At 42.7% G+C, this 22044-nt stretch overlaps 2 protein-coding genes and 1 long non-coding RNA gene across 6 annotated transcripts; 2 read left to right on the top strand and 1 right to left on the bottom strand.

Moving 5' to 3' along the window:
* On the top strand, positions 1 to 13039 carry FH (fumarate hydratase). 2 transcript variants are annotated; one of them, XM_079949724.1, is made up of 10 exons: positions 1 to 143; positions 5316 to 5450; positions 6554 to 6664; positions 7341 to 7517; positions 8093 to 8275; positions 8494 to 8659; positions 9325 to 9528; positions 10262 to 10389; positions 11225 to 11378; positions 12846 to 13039. In XM_079949724.1, the coding sequence occupies exons 1-10, from the start codon at positions 21 to 23 to the stop codon at positions 12986 to 12988; spliced, it is 1524 nt and encodes a 507-aa protein (XP_079805850.1). In that variant the 5' UTR covers positions 1 to 20; the 3' UTR covers positions 12989 to 13039. The 2 variants fall into 2 exon arrangements, with proteins under 2 accessions (XP_079805850.1, XP_079805851.1); XM_079949725.1 differs by lacking the exon at positions 1 to 143 and adding an exon at positions 5035 to 5167.
* On the bottom strand, positions 5456 to 14562 carry LOC307201098. 3 transcript variants are annotated; one of them, XR_013832532.1, is made up of 3 exons: positions 13369 to 14562; positions 11440 to 11486; positions 5456 to 5783 (listed from the first exon to the last, which is right to left on the bottom strand). It is a non-coding gene; the product is annotated as an uncharacterized lncRNA (long non-coding RNA). The 3 variants fall into 3 exon arrangements; XR_013832533.1 differs by lacking the exon at positions 5456 to 5783 and adding an exon at positions 9538 to 9698; XR_013832534.1 differs by lacking the exon at positions 5456 to 5783 and adding an exon at positions 9538 to 9693.
* A 120-nt stretch (positions 14563 to 14682) lies between these two features.
* CHMP5 (charged multivesicular body protein 5) lies at positions 14683 to 22017 on the top strand. Its single transcript, XM_079950100.1, has 8 exons — positions 14683 to 14863; positions 16587 to 16691; positions 17195 to 17241; positions 18020 to 18113; positions 18196 to 18267; positions 18652 to 18760; positions 19929 to 20041; positions 21437 to 22017. Exons 1-8 carry the CDS (start codon positions 14795 to 14797, stop codon positions 21485 to 21487), a joined length of 660 nt encoding a protein of 219 aa, XP_079806226.1. The 5' UTR covers positions 14683 to 14794; the 3' UTR covers positions 21488 to 22017.
* Positions 22018 to 22044: the final 27 nt, after the last annotated feature.

Below are 22044 nucleotides of genomic sequence, written 5' to 3'. Positions count from 1 at the left end.
CTCCCTCCGCAGCCTCCGCCATGTACCGCTCGCTCCGCTCCCTCCAGCGCAGCCTGAGTTGCGCCCGGGGCGCCGCCGCCGCCGTCCACGCGCGCCAGAGGGGCCCGCCGGCCTGCAGCCGCCCCCCGCAGCCACGGAGGATGGTGAGCCGCTGCGCGCGCGCTCCGCGGAGAGGGAGGGAGGGAGGGAGGGAGGCGCAAGGGCGCGGAGAGGTGACCTTTGCCGGCCTTTTGCGGGACAGGCGCCTCCTGCGCGGCTGAGGGAAAGAGGCGGCGGAGGATCAGGCCCCTTCCCGCCTCCCGCCTGTGCGGGCCTGACGCGGCCTCAAGGCTCTCTCTCTCTCTCTCTCCACATATATAAATTTCGAAACTTCCATGGCTTTTATTATTACCCGGGGGGCGGGCGGGGCTCCCCGGCATTGAGCCCCCACAACAACCCGGTGAGGGAGGCCCGGCGGGATTCAAACCCGGGTCCGCCCCCCTCCCACCACCACAATGCTTTGTTCATCTGGTGTCTTGGGCGAGGACATTTGACAGCCCCTCCCTCAAATATTCCTCATTTTCACTTATAATAATAATTTATTATTTGTACCCCGCCCATCTGGCTGGGTTTTCCCCGCCACTCTGGGCGGCTCCCAAAAGAATTAAAAGCACAATAAAACATCAAGTATTAAAAACTTCCCTAAACAGGGTTCCCTTCAGATGTCTTCTAAAAGTCAGGTAGTTGTTTATCGCTTTGACATCTGGTGGGAGGGAGTTCCACAGGGTGGGCGCCACTACCGAGAAGGCCCTGTGCCTGGTTCTCTGTAACTTGGCTTCTCACAATGACGGCGCTGGACCTCAGCGTCCGGGCAGAATGATGGGGGTGGAGACGCTCCTTCAGATATACTGGACCGAGGCCGTTTAGGGCTTTAAAGGTCAGCACCAACACTTTGAATTGTGCTCGGAAACGCATTTCATTTTGGTACAGTTGCTTTTTCAAACGGATCTGTTCAATGTTGCTGTTTTGCGCCCCTTTGCCTCCCTGTGCGCGGGAACCGCCAGCAGCGTCCCAAATCCAGCGCTGCTCCCCTCCTTAGGATGCCAAGCACTCTGAATTGGGAACTGGCCCCCCTTAGGAAGAGGGAGGCTTGCCTCCAACTAAAGATGAATATAAAAGTACCTTGTTTTTAAGGGCCTGCAGTGGTGGTGGCGGCTGTTAAACATCCAAGGTTCACAACATAAAAACACAAAACTACATTACGTGGTACAGTGGTACCTCGGGTTACATACACTTCAGTTTACAGACTCTGCTAACCTAGAAATAGTACCTCGGGTTAAGAACTTTGCTTCAGGATGAGAACAGAAATTGCACGGCAGCAGGAGGCCCCATTAGCTAAAGTGGGTGTTAAGAAGATTTTCAGGTTCGGAACAGACCTCCAGAACGAATTAAGTTCTTAACCCGAGGTACCACTGTATTGGTAACCTTTGTTTCTTAGGGAATGTGAGTGGGATTGGGCTGCATGAGTTCACTTGAGCTGCTTCAAGTCTCACTTCATCCCACTACTACAAGAATATTTCTGGTGTTTGCTGGACCAAAGCGTCCATCACCCTCAACCTTTAGCCATGCTGGCGGTTGCAGGCAGGTCGGCTGCTCCTGCACCTGCACCTGCTGCTTTGGGGCTGCTGGTCCTTCCCCTGCTGTGAAGTTCTTCCAGGCACAAACCTCTATTGTCCCTTGGCCCCAAGGCTGGTGGTTCACCCAAGTGAACTGTGACATTATTCTGGCCAGGAATGCAGTAGGGGTATGGGCTCCCTTAAAAAGCAGGGTATTTTGTACCCCCTTAAAAAGATACAGAAGCTCTGATTTTCCTCCCCTCCTCCCTATTTGTAGGGGTTTCTTCTGGTCACCTTCTGTGTTAATGGTAATGTTATAATTGCCTCTGAGCAACTTAACGTGGAGTAGGGTGAGCCCCTTAGGTGGTAGAACTAGGAAAAGTTCACTACTGTATACTAATATTCTGGTACGCCATGCAAACTGAAATATTTTATTAAAAACCAATTTAGTAAAGTACAGTTGTGTTTATTTAATACTTATGTTTTAAGATGAGAATACCATACGTGGAATGAATTTTAAGGAAATGAAGCATAGAAAATTTAACATTCTGCTTTTAAGCAGAGCAGTGCATTCATTTTTTTTATAATAATCTAAAGAAGTTAACTACAGCTTTGAAACTGCCCCGTTTGAATGGGGTTGTATCCATTCATTGTGTTATGTATTTCTGAAAATTGATCCCGCCCCCCCCCCCCCCCCGCCACACAAGGTTTTCTACACTACATCACTGGGGACTCATAAGGCTAGATTTGGCTTTTTGGCCACTGTTGCTTCAAGCCAACTGTCAAATGAAATAACTGTTTTCATCAGTTCATCAGCATTTAATTCTTTTTGGCTATTTGTTTAGGCTGTGCATGCATACAGTTGTAGATGAGCACTTCCTGATAACTGTCCAGCAATAACATGTAACAATAACAAATGCAGCAGTTGTTCCAGCGACTGAGTGACAGGTCACACTAGTTCTTGAAGTTTATTGAACATTATTTTCTGAGGGAGAGGTAGAAACTCATTACAGCATAACATTCTGAGCTAAGCTAAATAGGCTACTTAAGATGCTATTTTAAAAATCCCTTTACATTAACTTGGTTGTAGGAAATGGAGTCTTTTGAAAATAATTCTCCAACCTCTGACATGATCACTCTGGACAAGTCTGTGGCTTGCGTCTCTTCCCTTTTCTTGATGTCTCTCCTCCACCCCAACACACATTCCCATGACTTAGCAATAGTGTGACATTTTCCCAAGGTTTCTGAAATAACAATATCACATTTAGAAATGTGCCTTAAAACTGTGTGACTTTATAGCAGCGTTGAAGATATATCACTAAATATATGCTATGACACATTTACTATGGCTTAATATATTGAACATATATGATGAGTATTCTGTCACTACTATTCTGTTTCTTTAAAGCTAAGCTATATATCATAAATGAGCCAGAGATAACTCTTCCTTTGTTTGCAGTAAGAGGTCTGTTTCTCACTATCTGATACTAGTCCAGTATTGATTGATGTTTTTATTGTAGAGCAGTGAGAAAAATTATTATTTCCCAAAAAATAATGATTCAAAATCCTGCTAATTATTATTATTAAATTACAGTGGTACCTCAGGTTAAGTACTTAATTCGTTCCGGAGGTCTGTTCTTAACTTGAAACTGTACTTAACCTGAAGCACCACTTTAGCTAATGGGGCCTTCTGCTGCTGCCGTGCTGCCGGAGCACAATTTCTGTTCTCATCCTGAAGCAAAGTTCTTAACCTGAGGTACTATTTCTGGGTTAGCGGAGTCTGTAACCCGAAGCGTATGTAACCCGAGGTACCACTGTATTTGAAAGCTAAGCTTACAACAATTGCATTTTCCAATAAACCTTGCTAATCTCATGCAATTTGTGATGCAATCTTTTACGTCATAACAGTTAATATTTAAAAGGCAAAAGTACAAATATGGTTAAGTTGTTTGACCTCTGAACTGTATCTTGGCAAAAAGGCACAATGGAGAAACATGTTTGTTTGGTATTGTTATCTGAGTTTGAGAACAGCAAATTGTAATAACTTCATAGTAAGATCTGTGGCTGAGAGGTAAAACAATTCTACAAACCTATATGCATGATCGGCACGCAGGTGGTGCTGTGGGTTAAAGCCTCAGCGCCTAGGGCTTGCCGATCGAAAGGTCGGCGATTCGAATCCCTGCGGCGGGGTGCGCTCCCGCTGCTCGGTCCCAGCGCCTGCCAACCTAGCAGTTCGAAAGCACCTCCGGGTGCAAGTAGATAAATAGGGACCGCTTACCAGCGGGAAGGTAAACGGCGTTTCCGTGTGCGGCTCTGGCTCGCCAGAGCAGCGATGTCACGCTGGCCACGTGACCCGGAAGTGTCTCCGGACAGCGCTGGCCCCTGGCCTCTTAAGTGAGATGGGCGCACAACCCCAGAGTCTGTCAAGACTGGCCCGTACGGGCAGGGGTACCTTTACCTTTACCTTTTATATGCATGATCAGTTGTTCCTGTGAAAGTGTGTACTACTTGAGATAACCTGATCAGAATGGTCCATCCCAAAGACTGGTGGATCCAGCTGAATTTTGGACATCTCTGTGGAATTTCTCTTCTTGTCATGCTTTCGACTTGTTCAGCCTGAGAAATGTGGACAGGATTTCTGGGTATGTGTTGTTGATCACATGCTTTGCTTGAGCTTTCCTATCCTGCCTAACTAAAATGACTAGAGTGGAGCAGGATGTCTAGACAGCGGAAATGATGCAAACCTTATTAAGTAACAGATCCCTGGGAAGAGAGATTGAGTTGTGTAGGGAATAGTGCTCTCCTAACAGCTCTCTGTTCATGTTTTATTTGTGGTCAAGGACAGTTTTTAACTCTTTCATTTGTACAGTTGTAAATTTTCAGAACATATTTTGTATAGCCAGCCATCCAGCTATATCTGTATCTTACTGTATTTGATTCCTTTGCTATGGTTTGTGGCTGATGCAAATAAAGATTTTATCTATCTCTCTGCACACTTAACAAAGTACATTTCCCAGGAATCAGAATTATTTGGGGGAAAGCCATGAAGGTTTAAAGTGATATAATACTGCTTTAAATTAGAGCAGATGTGGCCTGCATATCATTAAATTAAAAAATATATATTTCTGAAGACTGAAAGAAAAATGTGCCCCACTTTCAAGGCTGTCTCCTGTACATAAGATTCTGTTACTGCTCAATTATTGTTCAAGCAGAATCACATTACTAGACATATTTTTTGGCAGAAATAAAATGTTCTAACGGTGAACTCTTCCATTACCTGGCTAGGATCCATAGAATTGTTTATGCAAGGCCCTTGCTCTTCTGTCCTAGGATAATTGCTGACTCCCCACCCCCTTTGAACCCATGATTTAATCACCAACTACTTCTGAACCTCCCATCAGTTTCAAAATCAGATTCCCATGCAGCTGGGGAGGGTGCTTTTGGACTTTACATCTAAATACTTCCCTATTGGGCTCAGGGAACTAGTTTGATCACAGAACTCCGGCTCCTAGCAGCAGAAGTTTTCTTTTTGGTTCTGCTTCTGCCCATTGATCCACAGAATTTGAACCATGGTGTGTATTATGACCCTGGTGCCTTTTCTGATAAGATACTTTTAAAAACAGTAACTTTCTGGCATTCTGTGCTAACATTTAAGTGTTTCTATTGTTACTAGGAGAGCGGTCTCTTCATTTTAACTCTTGATTTTTTTTCCTTCCTCAGGCCAGTCAGGACTCATTTAGAATAGAATATGATACCTTTGGTGAACTCAAAGTTCCAAATGACAAGTATTACGGTGCACAGACTGTAAGATCCACAATGAATTTTAAGATTGGTGGAGCAACAGAACGGATGCCAGTGAGTAATTCAAAGTTGAATTTATTCTCTACAACAGGCGTGGGAGAGTCTCTGGCATGGGTCCCAACTTGGCTGGTGAGGCCATTTCCCCCTAACAATTCTCTCCTGCCCCACACCTAACATTATATGTGACATCAGGAGTGAGGCAGGTAGAAATGCCGCTGTCAAGGTAGAATTAGGTGCCTTAAAGTGCTTCCAATTGTTGCTTGGCAAAGGAGACTTGCTGTCAGTGCCGACCAGCCGATTGTCCCTTTCAGGGAGCTGGTTGCTACTGGCTACACTATGAAGTTCACCACTGAGAACTTCATAGCATGCCTGATCCCTGTGGGCTTCCTGTAAGAAGAGAAGAAGAGGAGTTTGGTTTTGATGTCCCGCTTTATCACTACCCTAAGGAGTCTCAAAGCGGCTAACAATCTCCTTTCCCTTCCTCCCCCACAACAAACACTCTGTGAGGTGAGGCTGAGAGACTTCAGAGAAGTGTGACTAGCCCAAGGTCACCCAGCAGCTGCATGTGGAAGAGCAGGGATGCGAACCCGGTTCACCAGATTACAAGTCTACCGCTCTTAAACACTGCACCACACTGGCTCTCCACACTGTAAGCACTCAACAGGTTATCGGTGCTCTCAGGAAGCTCTCTCGGATCTGCACTTGCATCGCTACTGTAAGCACAAGGGAAGCACATGACATGATTATGGCATCAAGATGATTGACAGGTGGTATACCCTGGCCAGCTGTCATAATTATCTGTGAACTTTCAATCCTGTTTCTTGCCAGTGCTCTAAAAGCAAGCTTGGTGTCTCGTGCAGTATATCACTTAGAACTGAAAGAGGTTGATTTTTGACAAAAATCTTCTGTTTTGAAAGTTGAGACTGATGGGGGAATGTGTTGCCCTAGTATGTTTTCTTACTGGTTAATATTGTTTTTTTGATTCACATATAACTGCAACAATTTTTGGTCCTATCAATAGAGTACAATGTGGGAAGTGATAAGAATGCCTGGCTGTATCAATTGGGCTTGTTTAGAAGGAAATAATGCAATTAAAATGGCTTCCTCTATTTTATATGCATGTACAATATCACCATTCTTATTTTTTAAAATCTTAGGTCCAAGTAATAAGAGCTTTTGGTATCCTAAAGCGAGCAGCTGCTGAAGTAAATCAGGATTATGGCCTGGAGCCAAAGATTGCCAATGCCATTGTGAAGGCAGCAGATGAGGTAATATTTTAATATAAAAGCTCTGCATAATTGAACCAGGATTGATGTACTGAATTCTTTGCAGATATTTTGTCTTCTCAAAATGATAATGCCTTCATCAGCCTGAGATGCAAATAATGTTCCTATGGTCCTTTTGCATTGGTCAGAATGTTTGGTGCTGCCCAATGTCAGTTGCATGATACTTGTCACAGACACTATGCAAAGTGGCAAAGAGTGAGGCAGGCTCTTTGAAACAGCCTCGTAACTAGTTAAAAAACTCGTCGGGCTCTTTCCAGTATCATCGTTTCGTGTAAACCTTCCTTGTGGTAGTGTTTAAATATTTTTTTGACTAGTACTTTGCTTATGCTAAAATTAGTCTGAAACAGTTAACACAGCAGAAAAACCTATCTAGATTGGATCATTCTTCTCATCCTGCTTTATTTAAGATATTTTGCAGAGGTATGTGATGATATAAGGTTTGCATGACTCCTTTGAGGAAGAAGCATGTAGTGTGGTGTAAACACACCTCATCACAGAAACTGAATGTTTTAAGTGTACAATATGGATTTTAAACCTAGAGCTTTAAAGGTTATTTAGTGCCTGTTCAATGTTATCTCATTTAGTAGTTCAGTAGTGTTTCATATAAATTGATGGCACTGTAAAACAATGTGTAACAATGATAAATGTGTTTTTGTAGGTATCTGAAGGTAAATTGAACGATCATTTTCCTCTAGTGGTGTGGCAAACTGGATCTGGAACACAGACGAACATGAATGTTAATGAAGTCATCAGTAATAGAGCCATTGAGATACTGGGAGGTAAACTGGGGAGCAAGGACCCAGTGCATCCGAACGACCATGTTAATAAAAGCCAGGTCACTATGTGCTCCTTCCAAATATTCTTGCTGTGTGTTTACATTACATATTATCTACTAAAAGGTCAAAATATTTATTTATCAAATAGGTTTTGTTTGCTTAGGTGCAAGGTGTTTCAAAGGGGGGAAATATCACTTCAGTTCTTGGCATGCTGCCAGCTACCAAAACATTTTTGAACAAAAATAAACTATGAAATGTGGCATCCGATCTTTAAAACTTATCATATGATTATTTGCTTGGGATGCTGAATTGCTCTTTGTGTTGTTGCATATAAACAGTGATAAGGGAATCACTAATCGATTGCTACATCCGAATGTCACATACTGTGTGTACATAAAATCATCCCCTTTTTACCTATATGGAAGTTCTTTCCATTAACTGACCTATACTGTGTCAAGCTTGGGACTCTTACGATTTGTGTTCCTGATTTTGCTACTGGTTGTGGCATCATAAATAGGAGGAAGTGTCCTTTTCACATGCTTTCGAGTGTTTTCCTACATTGAGCAGTCTAGGAACAGATAAATAGTAAAAGAGATGTTCAGATAACAAGCATCTTGTGTTTGCATCTTCTCAGAGCTCAAATGACACGTTTCCAACAGCAATGCATATTGCTGCTGCACAAGAAGTTCATGAAGTGCTGTTGCCGGGGCTGCAGAAGCTTCATGATGCCCTTGATGCCAAATCAAAAGAATTTTCCAAAATTATTAAAATTGGGCGTACTCATACACAGGATGCAGTTCCCCTTACCCTTGGGCAGGTAAAAAATAATTTTGACATATTGTATGAAAGTTCTATTTTTCTCTTGGAAGGAATGGGGGGACTCATTGCAAACATTAACTTTGTTTCCGGTCAAAAGGCATATCTTTGACTAGTGATAAGTGGCTCATTTATGTTAAATTCTCACATGGAATGAGAATAATCTGGACAATAATATGATCTTGTTTGGCTATCCCTCTTTTTTTTTCTCCTTTGAAGGAATTCAGTGCTTACGTGCAACAAGTCAAATATGGAATCACTAGGATCAAATCAGCCATGCCAAGGGTCTATGAGCTGGCAGCTGGTGGCACGGCTGTTGGCACAGGACTGAATACAAGAATTGGTTTCGCTGAGAAGGTGGCTGCTAAGGTGGCTGCACTTACAAGTAAGGGAGGACATGAAGGAAACTTCTGATAGCCTCTTAGAGAATTGAAATATAATTGTCAGAGGAAACAACAAAGCAAAAGAAATGGGACAGTAACTGCCTTTTCTAGAAAGAAAAAGCAGTGCTATATTCTGTAGCCCCTTCTCTCCGTGTTTCATCTACCTAAGCTTCATTGTACATTGGAGTTCTGCTGTACCAAAGGCAGCTGGTGACTGGATTTATCAGCCTGCTATTTCCTGCATCAACAAGGTTATGAACAGATAAAGTTTGAACTATATTCTTCAAATGGACCATCCAAAGATTTTTAACTGCTGGGGGAGGACATAGGAGCATTGGGATCTGAAGCACGGGAGGGCAGTGGTCTAATTGTAGCAATACCTTCTCAACACCCCGGTTTCCAGCATTAGATTTAATATAGGTAATTAGATGTTTTGTATTTAATAAATTGTTTTATTTTGCCCATTAATTATTAGCCTGGGAGCCCTTGGAGATAAGAGTACCTAACTTTGTTTATAGGTATCTGCCCAGAGCTGATTATAAAGTGAACGGTTGATATAAAACGTTTTTGTTTTTTAAGAGTACTTGAGCTATCAGTATGTGCATCAAATGCAAGAGTCGATGGATCGGATGCTCATGTACATGTATATATATCATTCTTTCATTAGACTTGCCCTTCATTACTGCTCCAAACAAATTTGAAGCCCTTGCTGCTCATGATGCCCTGGTTGAACTGAGTGGGGCGATGAATACCGTGGCTTGCAGCCTGATGAAGATAGCTAATGACATCCGTTTCCTGGGTTCCGGACCTCGATCTGGTTTGGGGGAGCTAATCTTGCCTGAAAATGAACCTGGAAGCAGTATTATGCCAGGTACAATGTGTTTTTTGTTAATTTTGTGTTAATAAATAATGAGCTAGCATCTTTGACCATACATTTTAACGTACAACTTTACATATTTTTCAGTTTTTGCCTTCAAATATATATGTAAGCAGTACTGTTTTTTGCTGCCAGTTTATGGAAACGGGGTGGAGCAGTCTGTACTGACACAAAAAATTATATATCAAGATCATTTGGAAAAACTGTGGTAACAGATTATTCATGAGTAGTAGATGATATTATTGTGTCTTCAATAATTCTGGCAGATGTTCCAACATTTAGAACCATATCAGGCTTGTATTTTTGAACAATTTATTCTAGCTGCAGACTGCTAACATAACTTGCATGTTGCATAAATTGCTTGTATTTTTAGTGAATTCAAGTGAGGACTGATTTACATTTGGCAGGCACACAGTATTTTATCTTACGGTAATTGTTTTTCTCAAATTATTGCTGTAATTAGATCTGCCTTTGAAACCATGCCATTTGGAGCTATTTGCTTTCAGTAGAATCTTCAGTGTTCTATTATCTACATAAATATGCCCCAGGTTCTGTATGATCACATCCAGAGTTGGGGTTTTTTTGGTACTAAATCTTTTAAATAATACTTTAGTAGCTCATTTGTAAGAGTTCCCTTTAAGAGAAGAAATGAATGGTTTTTTAAAAGTTGGAGAGATACTAATTTGAGGTCTTTTCCTTCTCTTCTCTCCCTCCCTGCTTTTTACAGGAAAAGTGAATCCTACTCAGTGTGAGGCCATAACCATGGTGGCAGCTCAGGTGATGGGGAATCATGTTGCTGTTACAGTAGGAGGCAGCTGTGGTCACTTTGAGCTGAACGTCTTTAAACCCATGATTGTACGTTTGAAGTTCTAATTACATGACGTAGATGTCATACTTTAGTGCATGGTTAGAGGGGCTTCGTAATTGTAATGAGTGGATAATTGAGTTTTGCTGGAGTCGCATCTTATGCACGAGCTCATTTTAATTTTGGGCCCTAGCATTGCATTACAGGAGTGGCTAGCCTGAAAGCCTTATCTTACCATTTAAAAGAAATGTTTGGCTACTTCCATGGGATCCCCATGCCTGCATTGTTGACTTCCTCCCCTCCCAATCTTCTTTGGTTCTAGTGTGTGGATGGGTGGAAATGACCGCAGGCTAAGGATGTGGAAAGGGGGTCTTTCCTGTTGAGCAAGTCTTAGATCCAGTGAATTCAAGGCCTCCCCTGCCACATCCCCAGAACTTCCCATGTTGGAACCTAATGCCAGCTACTGCCGGAGGGAATCCCTATTGGCACATGCCCACTGAGCTTTCCACAGGCGGGGGGTGGGTGGGTTCTGCAGTAATGGCTGTGCTATGGGAGGGACACTTCCATGCAATCCTAACCCCTTCCAACTCTGTGGATCTGGGAGCTAGTGTTGTTCCAAAAAACTTACGGACATAAAAATTTTAAACTTGGTTATTATTTTGTCAAACGGCAATTCTGGAGTCCTTGTCAAAAAAACCACAAACCAGTTGCTTTACTATAGGCTTCTTAAAATACCAGCTATTGAGATTCCATATCCAGTTGTGTTAAAAGGGTTAAATATTGCCGTCTTGACTTTTATTGAACAGAAAGTGAAAATGTTGTATAGCAGCTAGTCTTCTAAATCAGCACCTGTGATTTTTAATTGTATTTTAATATTTCATTTAGATTAAAAATGTGCTACACTCTGCACGACTCTTAGGAGATGCCTCTGTTTCTTTCACTGACAATTGCGTGATTGGAATACAAGCCAACACAGAGAGGATCAACAAACTAATGAGTGAGTCGCTCATGCTGGTGACTGCCCTTAATCCCCACATAGGTAAGTGTCTAACACATGCCAGTCTTGACTCATGTGAAGTGCTTAAAATGAATCTAGTTACCTGCTTGAGCAGATTTCCAGAGACCTGGAATGCTGGCCTTGGTACGTCTGTAACGGAAGGAGGGTAGGTTATGGTCCAGTGGGAAATGTAAAGACTACACATAGAAATGTAATAAAAGGGGGAAGAGCATTAATTGTGCCAAACTTCCCAGAGCTTTAAATAACACAACTGTTTCACTATTTGAATTCTAATCTAACACCCAGATACTGATTGCAAAAAAGGAGAGGAACATAACAGTGTGCTGGCCAGGAACATGAGAAGCTGCCATATAGCTAGTCAGACCTTCAGTCCATCTAGTTCAGTAATGGGCTACCCTCACTGGCAGTGGCTGACTGCACCTGCATGAAGCTGATGCTCCACTGCTGAGCTATGACAGCTATTCTTGCTTAGAAGTAGCTGCAACTTTAATATACAGTACTTTGTATATTATGATGGGACGCAGGTGGCGCTGTGGGTTAAAGCCTCAGCGCCTAGGGCTTGCCGATCGAAAGGTCGGCGGTTCGAATCCCTGTGGCGGGGTGCGCTCCCGCTGCTCGGTCCCAGCGCCTGCCAACCTAGCAGTTCGAAAGCACCTCCGGGTGCAAGTAGATAAATAGGGACCGCTTACCAGCGGGAAGGTAAACGGCGTTTCCGTGTGCGACTCTGGCTCGCCAGAGCAGCGATGTCACGCTGGCCACGTGACCCGGAAGTGTCTCCGGACAGCGCTGGCCCCCGGCCTCTTGAGTGAAATGGGCGCACAACCCCAGAGTCTGTCAAGACTGGCCCGTACGGGCAGGGGTACCTTTACCTTTACCTTGTAATTGGTGTGATGTTGACTGCTCAGAGACAATCTTCTTTGGAGTTGAAGCCCAAATGAATGTATTGATAGATAAAGGGCTGTCACTGAAATAGCAACGCTGTCTCAGGCTCTCTCCTCTTCCACTAGGGATTCAGTGTGCAGTGTAGATGTCATTACGCTACAGGTTTCATTGTCTGCATTTTCATGAGCAGCATCCACATGCTCCCAAGGACACATAGTACAGTGGTACCTCTGGATACGAACGCTTCTGGTTGTGCATGCGTCAGGTTATGAGCTGCACTAACCCGGAAGTAGTTGCTCCCGGATGCAAACTTTGCCCTGGGATGCAAGTGGAAATCGCGTGCAGTGGGAGGCACACTTTCGCTAATGGCGCCTCATGTTAAGAACAGTTTCAGGATAAGAACGGACCTCCGGAACAAATTAAGTTCGTAACCAGAGGTACCACTGTAGTAGCAATTACTGTTAAGTTTAGAAAGCAGGTGACTTCGTCGTTTGGTTTCTCATTGACCTAAAAATTATCTCCTATGACTTCTCCTTTTACATTATGTGTGTAAAGGCTGTTCATTAAACATAATAAATGGAACTGACTGACTGACTTTTACATTAGGCTATGACAAGGCGGCAAAGATTGCCAAAACGGCACATAAAGAAGGGTCGACACTAAAAGAAACTGCTATCAAGCTCGGATTTCTAACATCAGAACAATTTGATCAGTGGGTAAAGCCAGAAGATATGTTGGGTCCTAAGTAACTGTGACAAATGTAGTACAAACAAAATAAATAAATTGTATAAAGTAAACAATTTTATCATCTGTTTCTGTTATGAAACCCGTTGCATTTTGTCTCTGAAGTGGTGGGGCCTTCTATGGTAGATATATAACTTTGTATGTACTTCAAGTATCCTGATGAAAATGCATCTTGTTTACAGACAGCAGTGTTTTTAAAACGGCCCCCAAATTATTGCGAAGTTGAATTTATAGGGCTGTTTGTATTCATAAAATCAATAACATGCTAAAGTCAACATGTCTTTACTAAAAATATACACATTCATAAGCAGCAGCACACAGATGCAGTTAAGTGCAGTGGAGGTTAAAACAGACATTCCTTAAAAAGCTGAATGATGTCTCCTACCTTTAGACAGGCACCAACACTGTATAGCTTTGCTTTATCCTGAAACAAGTTTTGGTGCCTGATGAACCCATAAAGGGAGGGCATTCCACAAATGGGGCACCACCACAGAGAAGGCTCTTATCCTGCATCATTGTTATAAATGAACTTCATCTGCATAGAACTCAGAAGAGCTGCCTCCTCCTTCTCCAGGTTTGTTGCTGAACTTGTACAATCAAGAGAGATAACTATGTTTAACAATGTAAAGGCGCACTAGAAACCTGCACTGTATTTCATGTTTGCTGCAAGACAGTGATTAGCCAACCTGTGCTTTTGTCACTCATCTGCAGGACAATTACTCCATCACTGTGGGGGAGAAAGAGTGATCTCTTGAAAGACGGTGGTGGTGGTAGGGAATACAATATTGGGAGAAGAACAGCGCGATAAAAAGCAGGTGGCAAGGGCCGCTCTGAATATCTGCAAAGCTCCACTGCAGCACTGTGACAGCATAAACTGCTTGATTCTGCTCCACTCTGGCAGCCATTTTGTGACTGGCGCCCACAGATTTTTCAAATCCTGTAACACACCCACTGTTGAAAAAGACTGGTTTACTCCCTGTGACAAAGGCATATTAAAAATTATTTGTGGAGGGAGTGGTTAGGAAAAGCCTCAACAATACTACTACAAGCCAAGCTTGTCCAAAGAGGCTGAGAGAGGATTCGGGACAGACACAAACTAGTCTGCTTGAGAGCCAGGGTGCCACAGTGCTTAAAGTGTCCAGCTCTGGCCTAGGGGAGACCAGGGTTCGAATCCCCCCCACACTCGGCCATCGTGAAGTTCGCTGGTTTTGCCCTTGGGCCACGGTCGCTTCCTTTTCTCAGCCTAACCTACCTCACAGGGTTGTTGTGGAGGATTAAATGAGAAGGGGGGGGGGCAGAGAGAACCTTGAGCTCCTTGAAGAAAAACAGGCGGGATATCTGAATGCAATAAATAATAATATCAACAACATTCCTCGATCATTGCCAAACAGTCTCTCCCCCTCTCCATAGGTCGGATTCCCATAACAGAACTTATTCGTGTCCCACCTGCGGTATTTCAATAAGGCACAACCACGTCATTCTAGGGCAGTACAAGCAAACGGCAACAATAAATACACAGTAAATAAATAAGGCATATATAGTGTAAATAGAGCCCCTTCCCCCGAGGGCAGGGCGGGCGCGTCGCTTCCTCTGCGCGAGGCTCCTTCCTTCCGCCTTTCCTTAAGGCGTCGCTTTCGATGACGTAAAGCATCACGTGGCATCCCTGTCTCCCCCCCCCCCCCACTTCCGCGCTTCTGATTGGCGGGTGCCGCCGGTTGCTTCCGGGTTCGGTGTGTTGCCGTCGGCGGCGTCGCTCTTCCCGGAGGGGCCCCCACTGCGATCTTGCTCGTCCCGCGGCGCCGCCCGCCAAGATGAACCGCTTCTTCGGAAAGTCGAAGCCCAAGGCGCCGCCTCCCAACCTGACGGACTGCATCGGCACGGTGGGCGCCCTTGCTTCGCGGGTGGGGCGGGGCTCCCTCCCGTTGCTATAGAAACCCAGCCTGCAGCGCGCCCCCCCCCACCTCGGGGTCGGTCCCGCAGGAATGATGCGGAGCCTTCGCTCTGCCAGGCCTGACAATGGGGGAGGGGTGTGAGGGGGTAGAAAGTAGATCACGGCCCCCCATCGCCAGTGGATCACCTGATCCCGACTGCTCCAGGGTCTGAGCTTTCCAGAGAAATCGCAGAGCGCTGGAAGGGGTACCCAAAGGAAGCCGCCCATTATTATTATTATTATTATTATTATTATTAAAGGGAAGCCGCCTATTATTATTATTATTATTATTAGTGGATCACCTGATCCCGACTGCTCCAGGGTCTGAGCTTTCCAGAGAAATCGCAGAGCGCTGGAAGGGGTACCCAAAGGAAGCCGCCTATTATTATTATTATTATTATTATTATTAAAGGGAAGCCGCCTATTATTATTATTATTATTATTAAAGGGAAGCCGCCTATTATTATTATTATTATTATTATTAAAGGGAAGCCGCCTATTATTATTATTATTATTAGTGGATCACCTGATCCCGACTGCTCCAGGGTCTGAGCTTTCCAGAGAAATCGCAGAGCGCTGGAAGGGGTACCCAAAGGAAGCCGCCCATTATTATTATTATTATTATTAAAGGGAAGCCGCCTATTATTATTATTATTAGTGGATCACCTGATCCCGACTGCTCCAGGGTCTGAGCTTTCCAGAGAAATCGCAGAGCGCTGGAAGGGGTACCCAAAGGAAGCCGCCCATTATTATTATTATTATTATTATTATTAAAGGGAAGCCGCCTATTATTATTATTATTATTATTATTAGTGGATCACCTGATCCCGACTGCTTCAGGGTCTGAGCTTTCCAGAGAAATCGCAGAGCGCTGGAAGGGGTACCCAAAGGAAGCCGCCTATTATTATTATTATTATTACTACTACTACTAATACTAATACATCTCTACTGTGCCTTGTCCCCCTTACAACACAACTTATGGGTAAAGATAAGGACAACTAAAAACAGAATGAGAGAGAGAAGCATTAAAAAGCATTTAAACACACATACCCTGGCAGATTAACAACTTATTCTACGAAGATTACAGAAGGAGAGAGTGGGTCAGACTGTGCCTTGGCCAAAAGCTTGGCGGAACACCTCCGTCTTGCAGGCCCTGTGGAAAGATGTCAAATCCCACAGGGCCCTAGTCTCAAGGGCAGCCCCACATAGAGTGAGTTACAGTAATCCAGTCTGGAGGTGACCGTCATGTGGATCACAGTGGCTAGGTCAGGGCAAGAGAGGTAAGGAGCCAACTGCTTAGCTTGGTAGAGATGAAAAAATGCTGCCTTTGTTATAGCTGCAACCTGCGCCTCCTTAGAAAGGGAGGTGTTGAAGATAATCAATATCTCACTGGGCGTATTCCTCCCCTTGGATGTGCCTATGTAGCTCTTTGGATCCAAGCCAAGATCATGGCAAAGGAAGTTTGCTTGTTTACATATATAGCAACTAGATTTCTTTAAAGAGGTGAGTGAGCAATGGTGGTCCCTGCTTACCTCTTGCCCCAAGTGGCCTGTTATTGCATGTGTACGGGGATGCTTCCAAAAGTTACCTTGCCTGGCTAGAGACAGTACTGATTCTTTCGTCATTCATAACTGAACTTTTTTTTCTCTTCCTCATCTTTCCTTTTGCTAAAGGTGGATAGCAGAGCAGAGTCTATTGACAAGAAAATTTCCAGGCTTGATGCAGAACTGGTGAAATACAAAGATCAAATGAAGAAAATGAGGGAGGGGCCTGCAAAGGTAAGATGTGAACAATTTAGGGTGAGGCCACTCAAGCCATGTGACATGAAAACTAGTTTTCCAGGTTTTTAAAAATGTTGGTGAATGTCCACAATTGTTTTATCAGTGCCTGAGGCCTGTGCCATGCAGGGCTTCAAGAAATACCTAATGTGTAGGACACACTGGGTGGCGATAGGCCAGTGGCATTCTCTCTGATTTACCTCACAAGGTGGTTTTCAGGATGGAATGAAGTAGGTGGGGAAACATAGAGGAAGGATGGGTTCAAAAATATATATAAGTAAGTAATACTAGGGAGTCATTAGTTATTTAGGCTTGCAAATTTTACTGGTTCATTGGGTAGACTTCAGCATGAAGTACCTTCTCATTTGTGCTTGTAAACCTCCTTGGATGTTGGTGTGGAAAGATGGTATATAAATCTTAAAAGTAAGAAATCTTGACTTTCTAAATGTTGCACTCAGAAGTTAATCCTTGGCATTGACATCTGATTTTTACCTTTTCTCTAGAACATGGTAAAGCAGAAAGCCCTGAGAGTGTTGAAACAGAAGCGAATGTAAGTTTCATACTCTCTTCAACATTTTTTTTGAAACGGAGTACTAATTTGAAAAGAGTGGAAACACATGCCCTTAACTTTTGGCTTCTCTTAGTTAACTAGTTACTAGACTATCATTGCCACTACTCGACTGTTCCCCAAGTTCTACGGCTCATGCAGAGAATGTGTCAATAAGGAAGAGCAATCCCACCAGCCCTAAGTTGCTATAATGGGGTGTTTCTCACACTGTGATGTTTCCTGGCTATAGTCACAGCCACCTACTTCCACTTCTAGCAGAGGCTGTGGCCTCAGTCCCAGCCAGCTGCACCATTGCCTGTTGGCAGAAAGAGAGAGAGATGTAAGTGGACACCAAGTTGGGGCATTGGGAGGAAACTCAATATGCAGGAGGAGCCATGTTCCTTGGACATACGGAGGATAAGCAACCCATTTCACAGTTTTCAGCTCAACCTTCTTCCTTCACTGATTTGAAACTGGAGAATAAAGTTGTCTACAGTACAGTTGGTGTCACCTAGTAGTATGACTGTCATAGTTAAAGGGCACATGCAAAGAGGATGCTAAAGGATGAGCTGTTGCTTTCCACTTAAACAATTTTTCCTTTCTTTGGGATCAAACTTCAGATTTCATACAGTGCTCTTGATCCACTGTCATGGAAAAAGGTGGGGTATAAATAAATATACAGTATAATAGTAACAGTAATCTCTGGAATGGAGAACAGCCAGCAGGTCTAGTTTGTGAGTTACCGTGACTCAGGGTCTGAAAGCTTTTGTCTTGACCATAGGTATGAAAACCAACGAGATAACCTTGCTCAACAGTCTTTCAATATGGAGCAAGCCAATTATACCATCCAGTCTCTGAAAGATACAAAAACAACGGTAACTTTGGTTTTCATTTAAATTTTTACTTGCATTTATGTGTTATAGTGGGTCTTAATATTTTACCTGGCTACTTCTCTAGGTTGATGCCATGAAACTGGGAGCGAAGGAAATGAAAAAGGCTTACAAGCAAGTAAAAATAGATCAGATTGAGGTAAGTTTCAGTGTTACATGAAAAATAATCACTGATGACTCTACAAGCATGTTTACACTTAAATCTGAATTAGAGAACCTCTTTTATAATGCCTCTCCCTCCCTTTGGAATGTGTCTTATTTTTATATCTGTCCCAAGGAATAAATATTATCAGTAGTATTTTGTATGAGCCAAACTGTTTATGAGGCTAAAACTTTTTGCGAGCAAAAAAGAAAGGCAAAATGCAGAATGGATCTCTGAACTGCATACCAGTCAAGTTAATTAAAAAGATTTTGTTCATTTTAGGCAAATAAATAGGACCTAATGAATGCTTACCATTGTTTCACAATCAAATAGACCTCTTACCTCCTGTCATTTGGATTTATATTTCATAATAAACTTCAGGACTTGCAAGACCAATTAGAAGATATGATGGAAGATGCTAGTGAAATTCAGGAAGCATTGGGTCGTAGTTATGGAACCCCCGAAATTGATGAGGAAGACTTGGAAGCAGGTGAGTTACAAATTAATTCTAACTGCAAAGCTAGGACGTAATGGGTTCAGGCAGATAATGCAGGCTCATTTCCAACATTGGTTAAGACTAGGTTAACATTGGTTAATCTAGGTTAAGGGCGTTTTAACTTTTTTGGTTTGCAAATCATTTGCAAACTGGAGAGACTGTTTTGGGCACTACATGCACACACCACAACTGTGTACACTCCCCTCTCTGTCAGCAAGTAGGGTTTGAAAAAAGTTTTCACTTTTCTCCCCAGGTCTTTTTTTGTTGTTTGTGTGCAGGAGATGGTCTTCCTGGAGGGTGTAGTTTGGGTAACAAATGTCGACCTTCCCTCCCTGGCTGCAACCTCCATGAAGATCATCCTCTGCCGTGACTCAGCTTGGAAAAAAAGCTTTCCATTGGCCACAATGCAAAACTGTTTTACAGACTAATTGCGTGATCCTTTCCTTGCCTTCCCTCCTGCAACTCTCACATTGTTCCTTCTCTATTGAGATTAGGTTTGTAGGCTTGAAATATGCCTTCTGTTGTATCTTTTTTGGTGCAGAGGGAGACACATTTTCTGCAAGAGTGAATACTGTCCTCAGGAAGACTGCAGTTAGGCCTGGAAAAGTGTATTTTGTTAGCTAAAATATATGGCTTCCTTTAAACAACATATCAGCAGCCATTGGGTTGGGGGTGGGATGAAGACCCTGCAGGAGCCTGGGAAGAACTTTGTTGGCACAGGTGTGCTCATGGGCACCTTGTTGGTGACTCCAGCATTAGTGTGATGTCCAAATTGATAAACCATTGGTGAGGTGCATCTGTGTCCCTCGTTACTGACTTTCAGGAAGAATCTCAAAACATTCCTGTTTACTAGGCAGTTGATGGCTGAAAGGCACTGTTCATGGCAACCCTGAGATTTCCGGTTAAGGGAATCTTTAAAGTGTATTTTGTTTTAAGATGTTACATTGTTGATCATTTTGCTTTCCTGGGCTCCTTCAAGAGGGATATAAATTAACTATTAGAGTTTATGCCATCTGAGGGCAATCTCTTCAGAAATGTTCATTTTTTGTGCTGTACAATAGGTACTGAAATACTATTTCAAGTTTAGGGACAAGTTCAGCCATCAGCCATCCTCAGTTTTCCTGTTAGTGATAGACATTTTGTGTCCTAACAACAATTTTAGAGCTGGAGGCACTAGGTGATGAACTTCTAGCTGATGAGGATAGCTCCTATCTGGATGAAGCTGCATCTGTTCCATCAATTCCAGAAGGAACGCCAACTGAAGCAAAAAACAAAGTAAGTCTTCTTTCCCACCTCATATTATGCGCAATACATTTACAACAGCGTCACCAAAATCAGACCCAATAGAATACAGTGCTTGGATAGGTTTATTGCCCTTATCCTTTTCTTTCTTTCTTTTTAATTATCTTGGCGGCGGGGGGGGGATCATAATATATTTATTAGGAAATATATTTCTATCTTCAATACCAATAATTAAGCGGTATAAGTGCAAAGGAACATTCGAAGCTGCATTATAATGCAAGTCAGGACATTGGTCCACCTAGCTCAGTATTGCTTACACTGATTGCCAGCAGTTCTCTAGGGTGCAGGCAGGAATCTTTCCCAGCCTTAACTGGAGATACCAGACATTAAACCCTGGGACCTTTTGCATGCAAAACATGTGCTTTGAGTTATGGCCCTTTCCCAGGTAATGTATTTGATTGAGTGAACATCTGTGGGCAGTGCAATAAGGCAAACAATGTTGGCAGACAATGTTGAAGAAAACTTAACTATGGTTTGGCATGTGGTTTTATGTTGTAAACTGCCCTGTGATCGTCTTATGAAGGGTGGTATATAAATTTAATAAATAATCATTTCGCATGGTGTCGGAATTGAAAAATTAGGATTTGCAATCAGCCAGCAAGACAGAATGAGAACCCTGGTATGAAGTACGTTTGCAAACCACAGTTTGTGGCTAGCTATAGTTTGGCACAGTGTTTGATTTGACAAGCTATCTATTGCCATCATGCCACCTCAAGGTTGCTGTACCATGGAAATAGGAGTAAACCCACAAAGCTGAGAGGCTGGAAAACAAAAGCAGACAGGTAGCTTGAAACCATGGTTTCCCTGGAAGCTCAAATCATAGCTTGGGTTCTCAACTATGGTTAGTGCAAAGCAAAGTTCAATGTTTGTTTAAATTGACCTTGTGCCTTAACCTTTTATGTTATGTACACTTTCTAAGTACCATTTGCTGCTTAATTTAAACTTAGGATGCAGTATAACACCCTGGTCCTGTATTTATATTACACCTTCATTGGGCAGACAAATGAGGCTGACTCTTCCTCCATTTATATATGAAAACAAAATGAAATATTTCTCTGGCTATTCTCAAACTAAATCTTGGTTGTATTATAGATAATCCTGTTAAATGGTGGTCTCTTGCCAGCTGTTGTCCTTCTACATTATCTTTGCCAAGCAAACATAGTATCAGCCTTTGTTACTAGCCTCCTTGAGTGTGTTAGAATGACAGTTGATGAAATATTAATAAACAAGTGGCTCCTGTAGTGTGGATGCGCTGGTAGGTTCACTGTTTGCTGGTGCTGATACCTCAGGATATAGACAGTAAGATTAACATACATATTTTATATACTTTATACTATTAACCACAATTGTTTGCTTTTCCTCTCATAGGATGGTGTACTGGTGGATGAATTTGGATTGCCACAGATCCCTGCAACATAACTTCTCTAGCTCAGAAGGACTGCTGCTTTTCATCTTTCTTAAGAAGAATACCATGGGTGGTGCAGATAAAGCTTTCCAGTACCACTTGATATCACTACATAACAGAATGTAGAGTGAATGAGTGACAAATTCCCCTCCTTTTGAAGACATTTTATTACTAGCTTTTGTATTAACAGCAAGAAATTGGTACAACTCTTTCCTGCAGTGGGATCTGTTCACAAGTTCTGAAATTTGGCTTCATCACTCCTGTAGTGTTGTAGTATTATTCTGAAAATTACTTTGGGCTATTTATGGTTTTCTTTGATTTATATTTCTCCGGACTACAAAGGGCACTGTGATGGTATTTCTTAGACTAACTTTATTGTGCTTGCTTTAATCATGCATATTTTCTAATAATGCTACCATTTGCCATTTATTGTGGATATATTTGCTATAGCCCTTAAATGTAGCTGAGTAACAAAAAGAAGCAAAGGAGATTACATTGTATAATCCATTTTGACCTAAATTATATACCGTTTAGGGTTGCTTGATCTCTATAGTGTTATTTTTTTTTAAGG

Source organism: Podarcis cretensis (genome assembly GCF_951804945.1).
Source record: "Podarcis cretensis genome assembly, chromosome: 13".
Classification (NCBI taxonomy): domain Eukaryota; kingdom Metazoa; phylum Chordata; class Lepidosauria; order Squamata; family Lacertidae; genus Podarcis; species Podarcis cretensis.
This window is presented reverse-complemented; position numbering and strand designations above follow the sequence as displayed.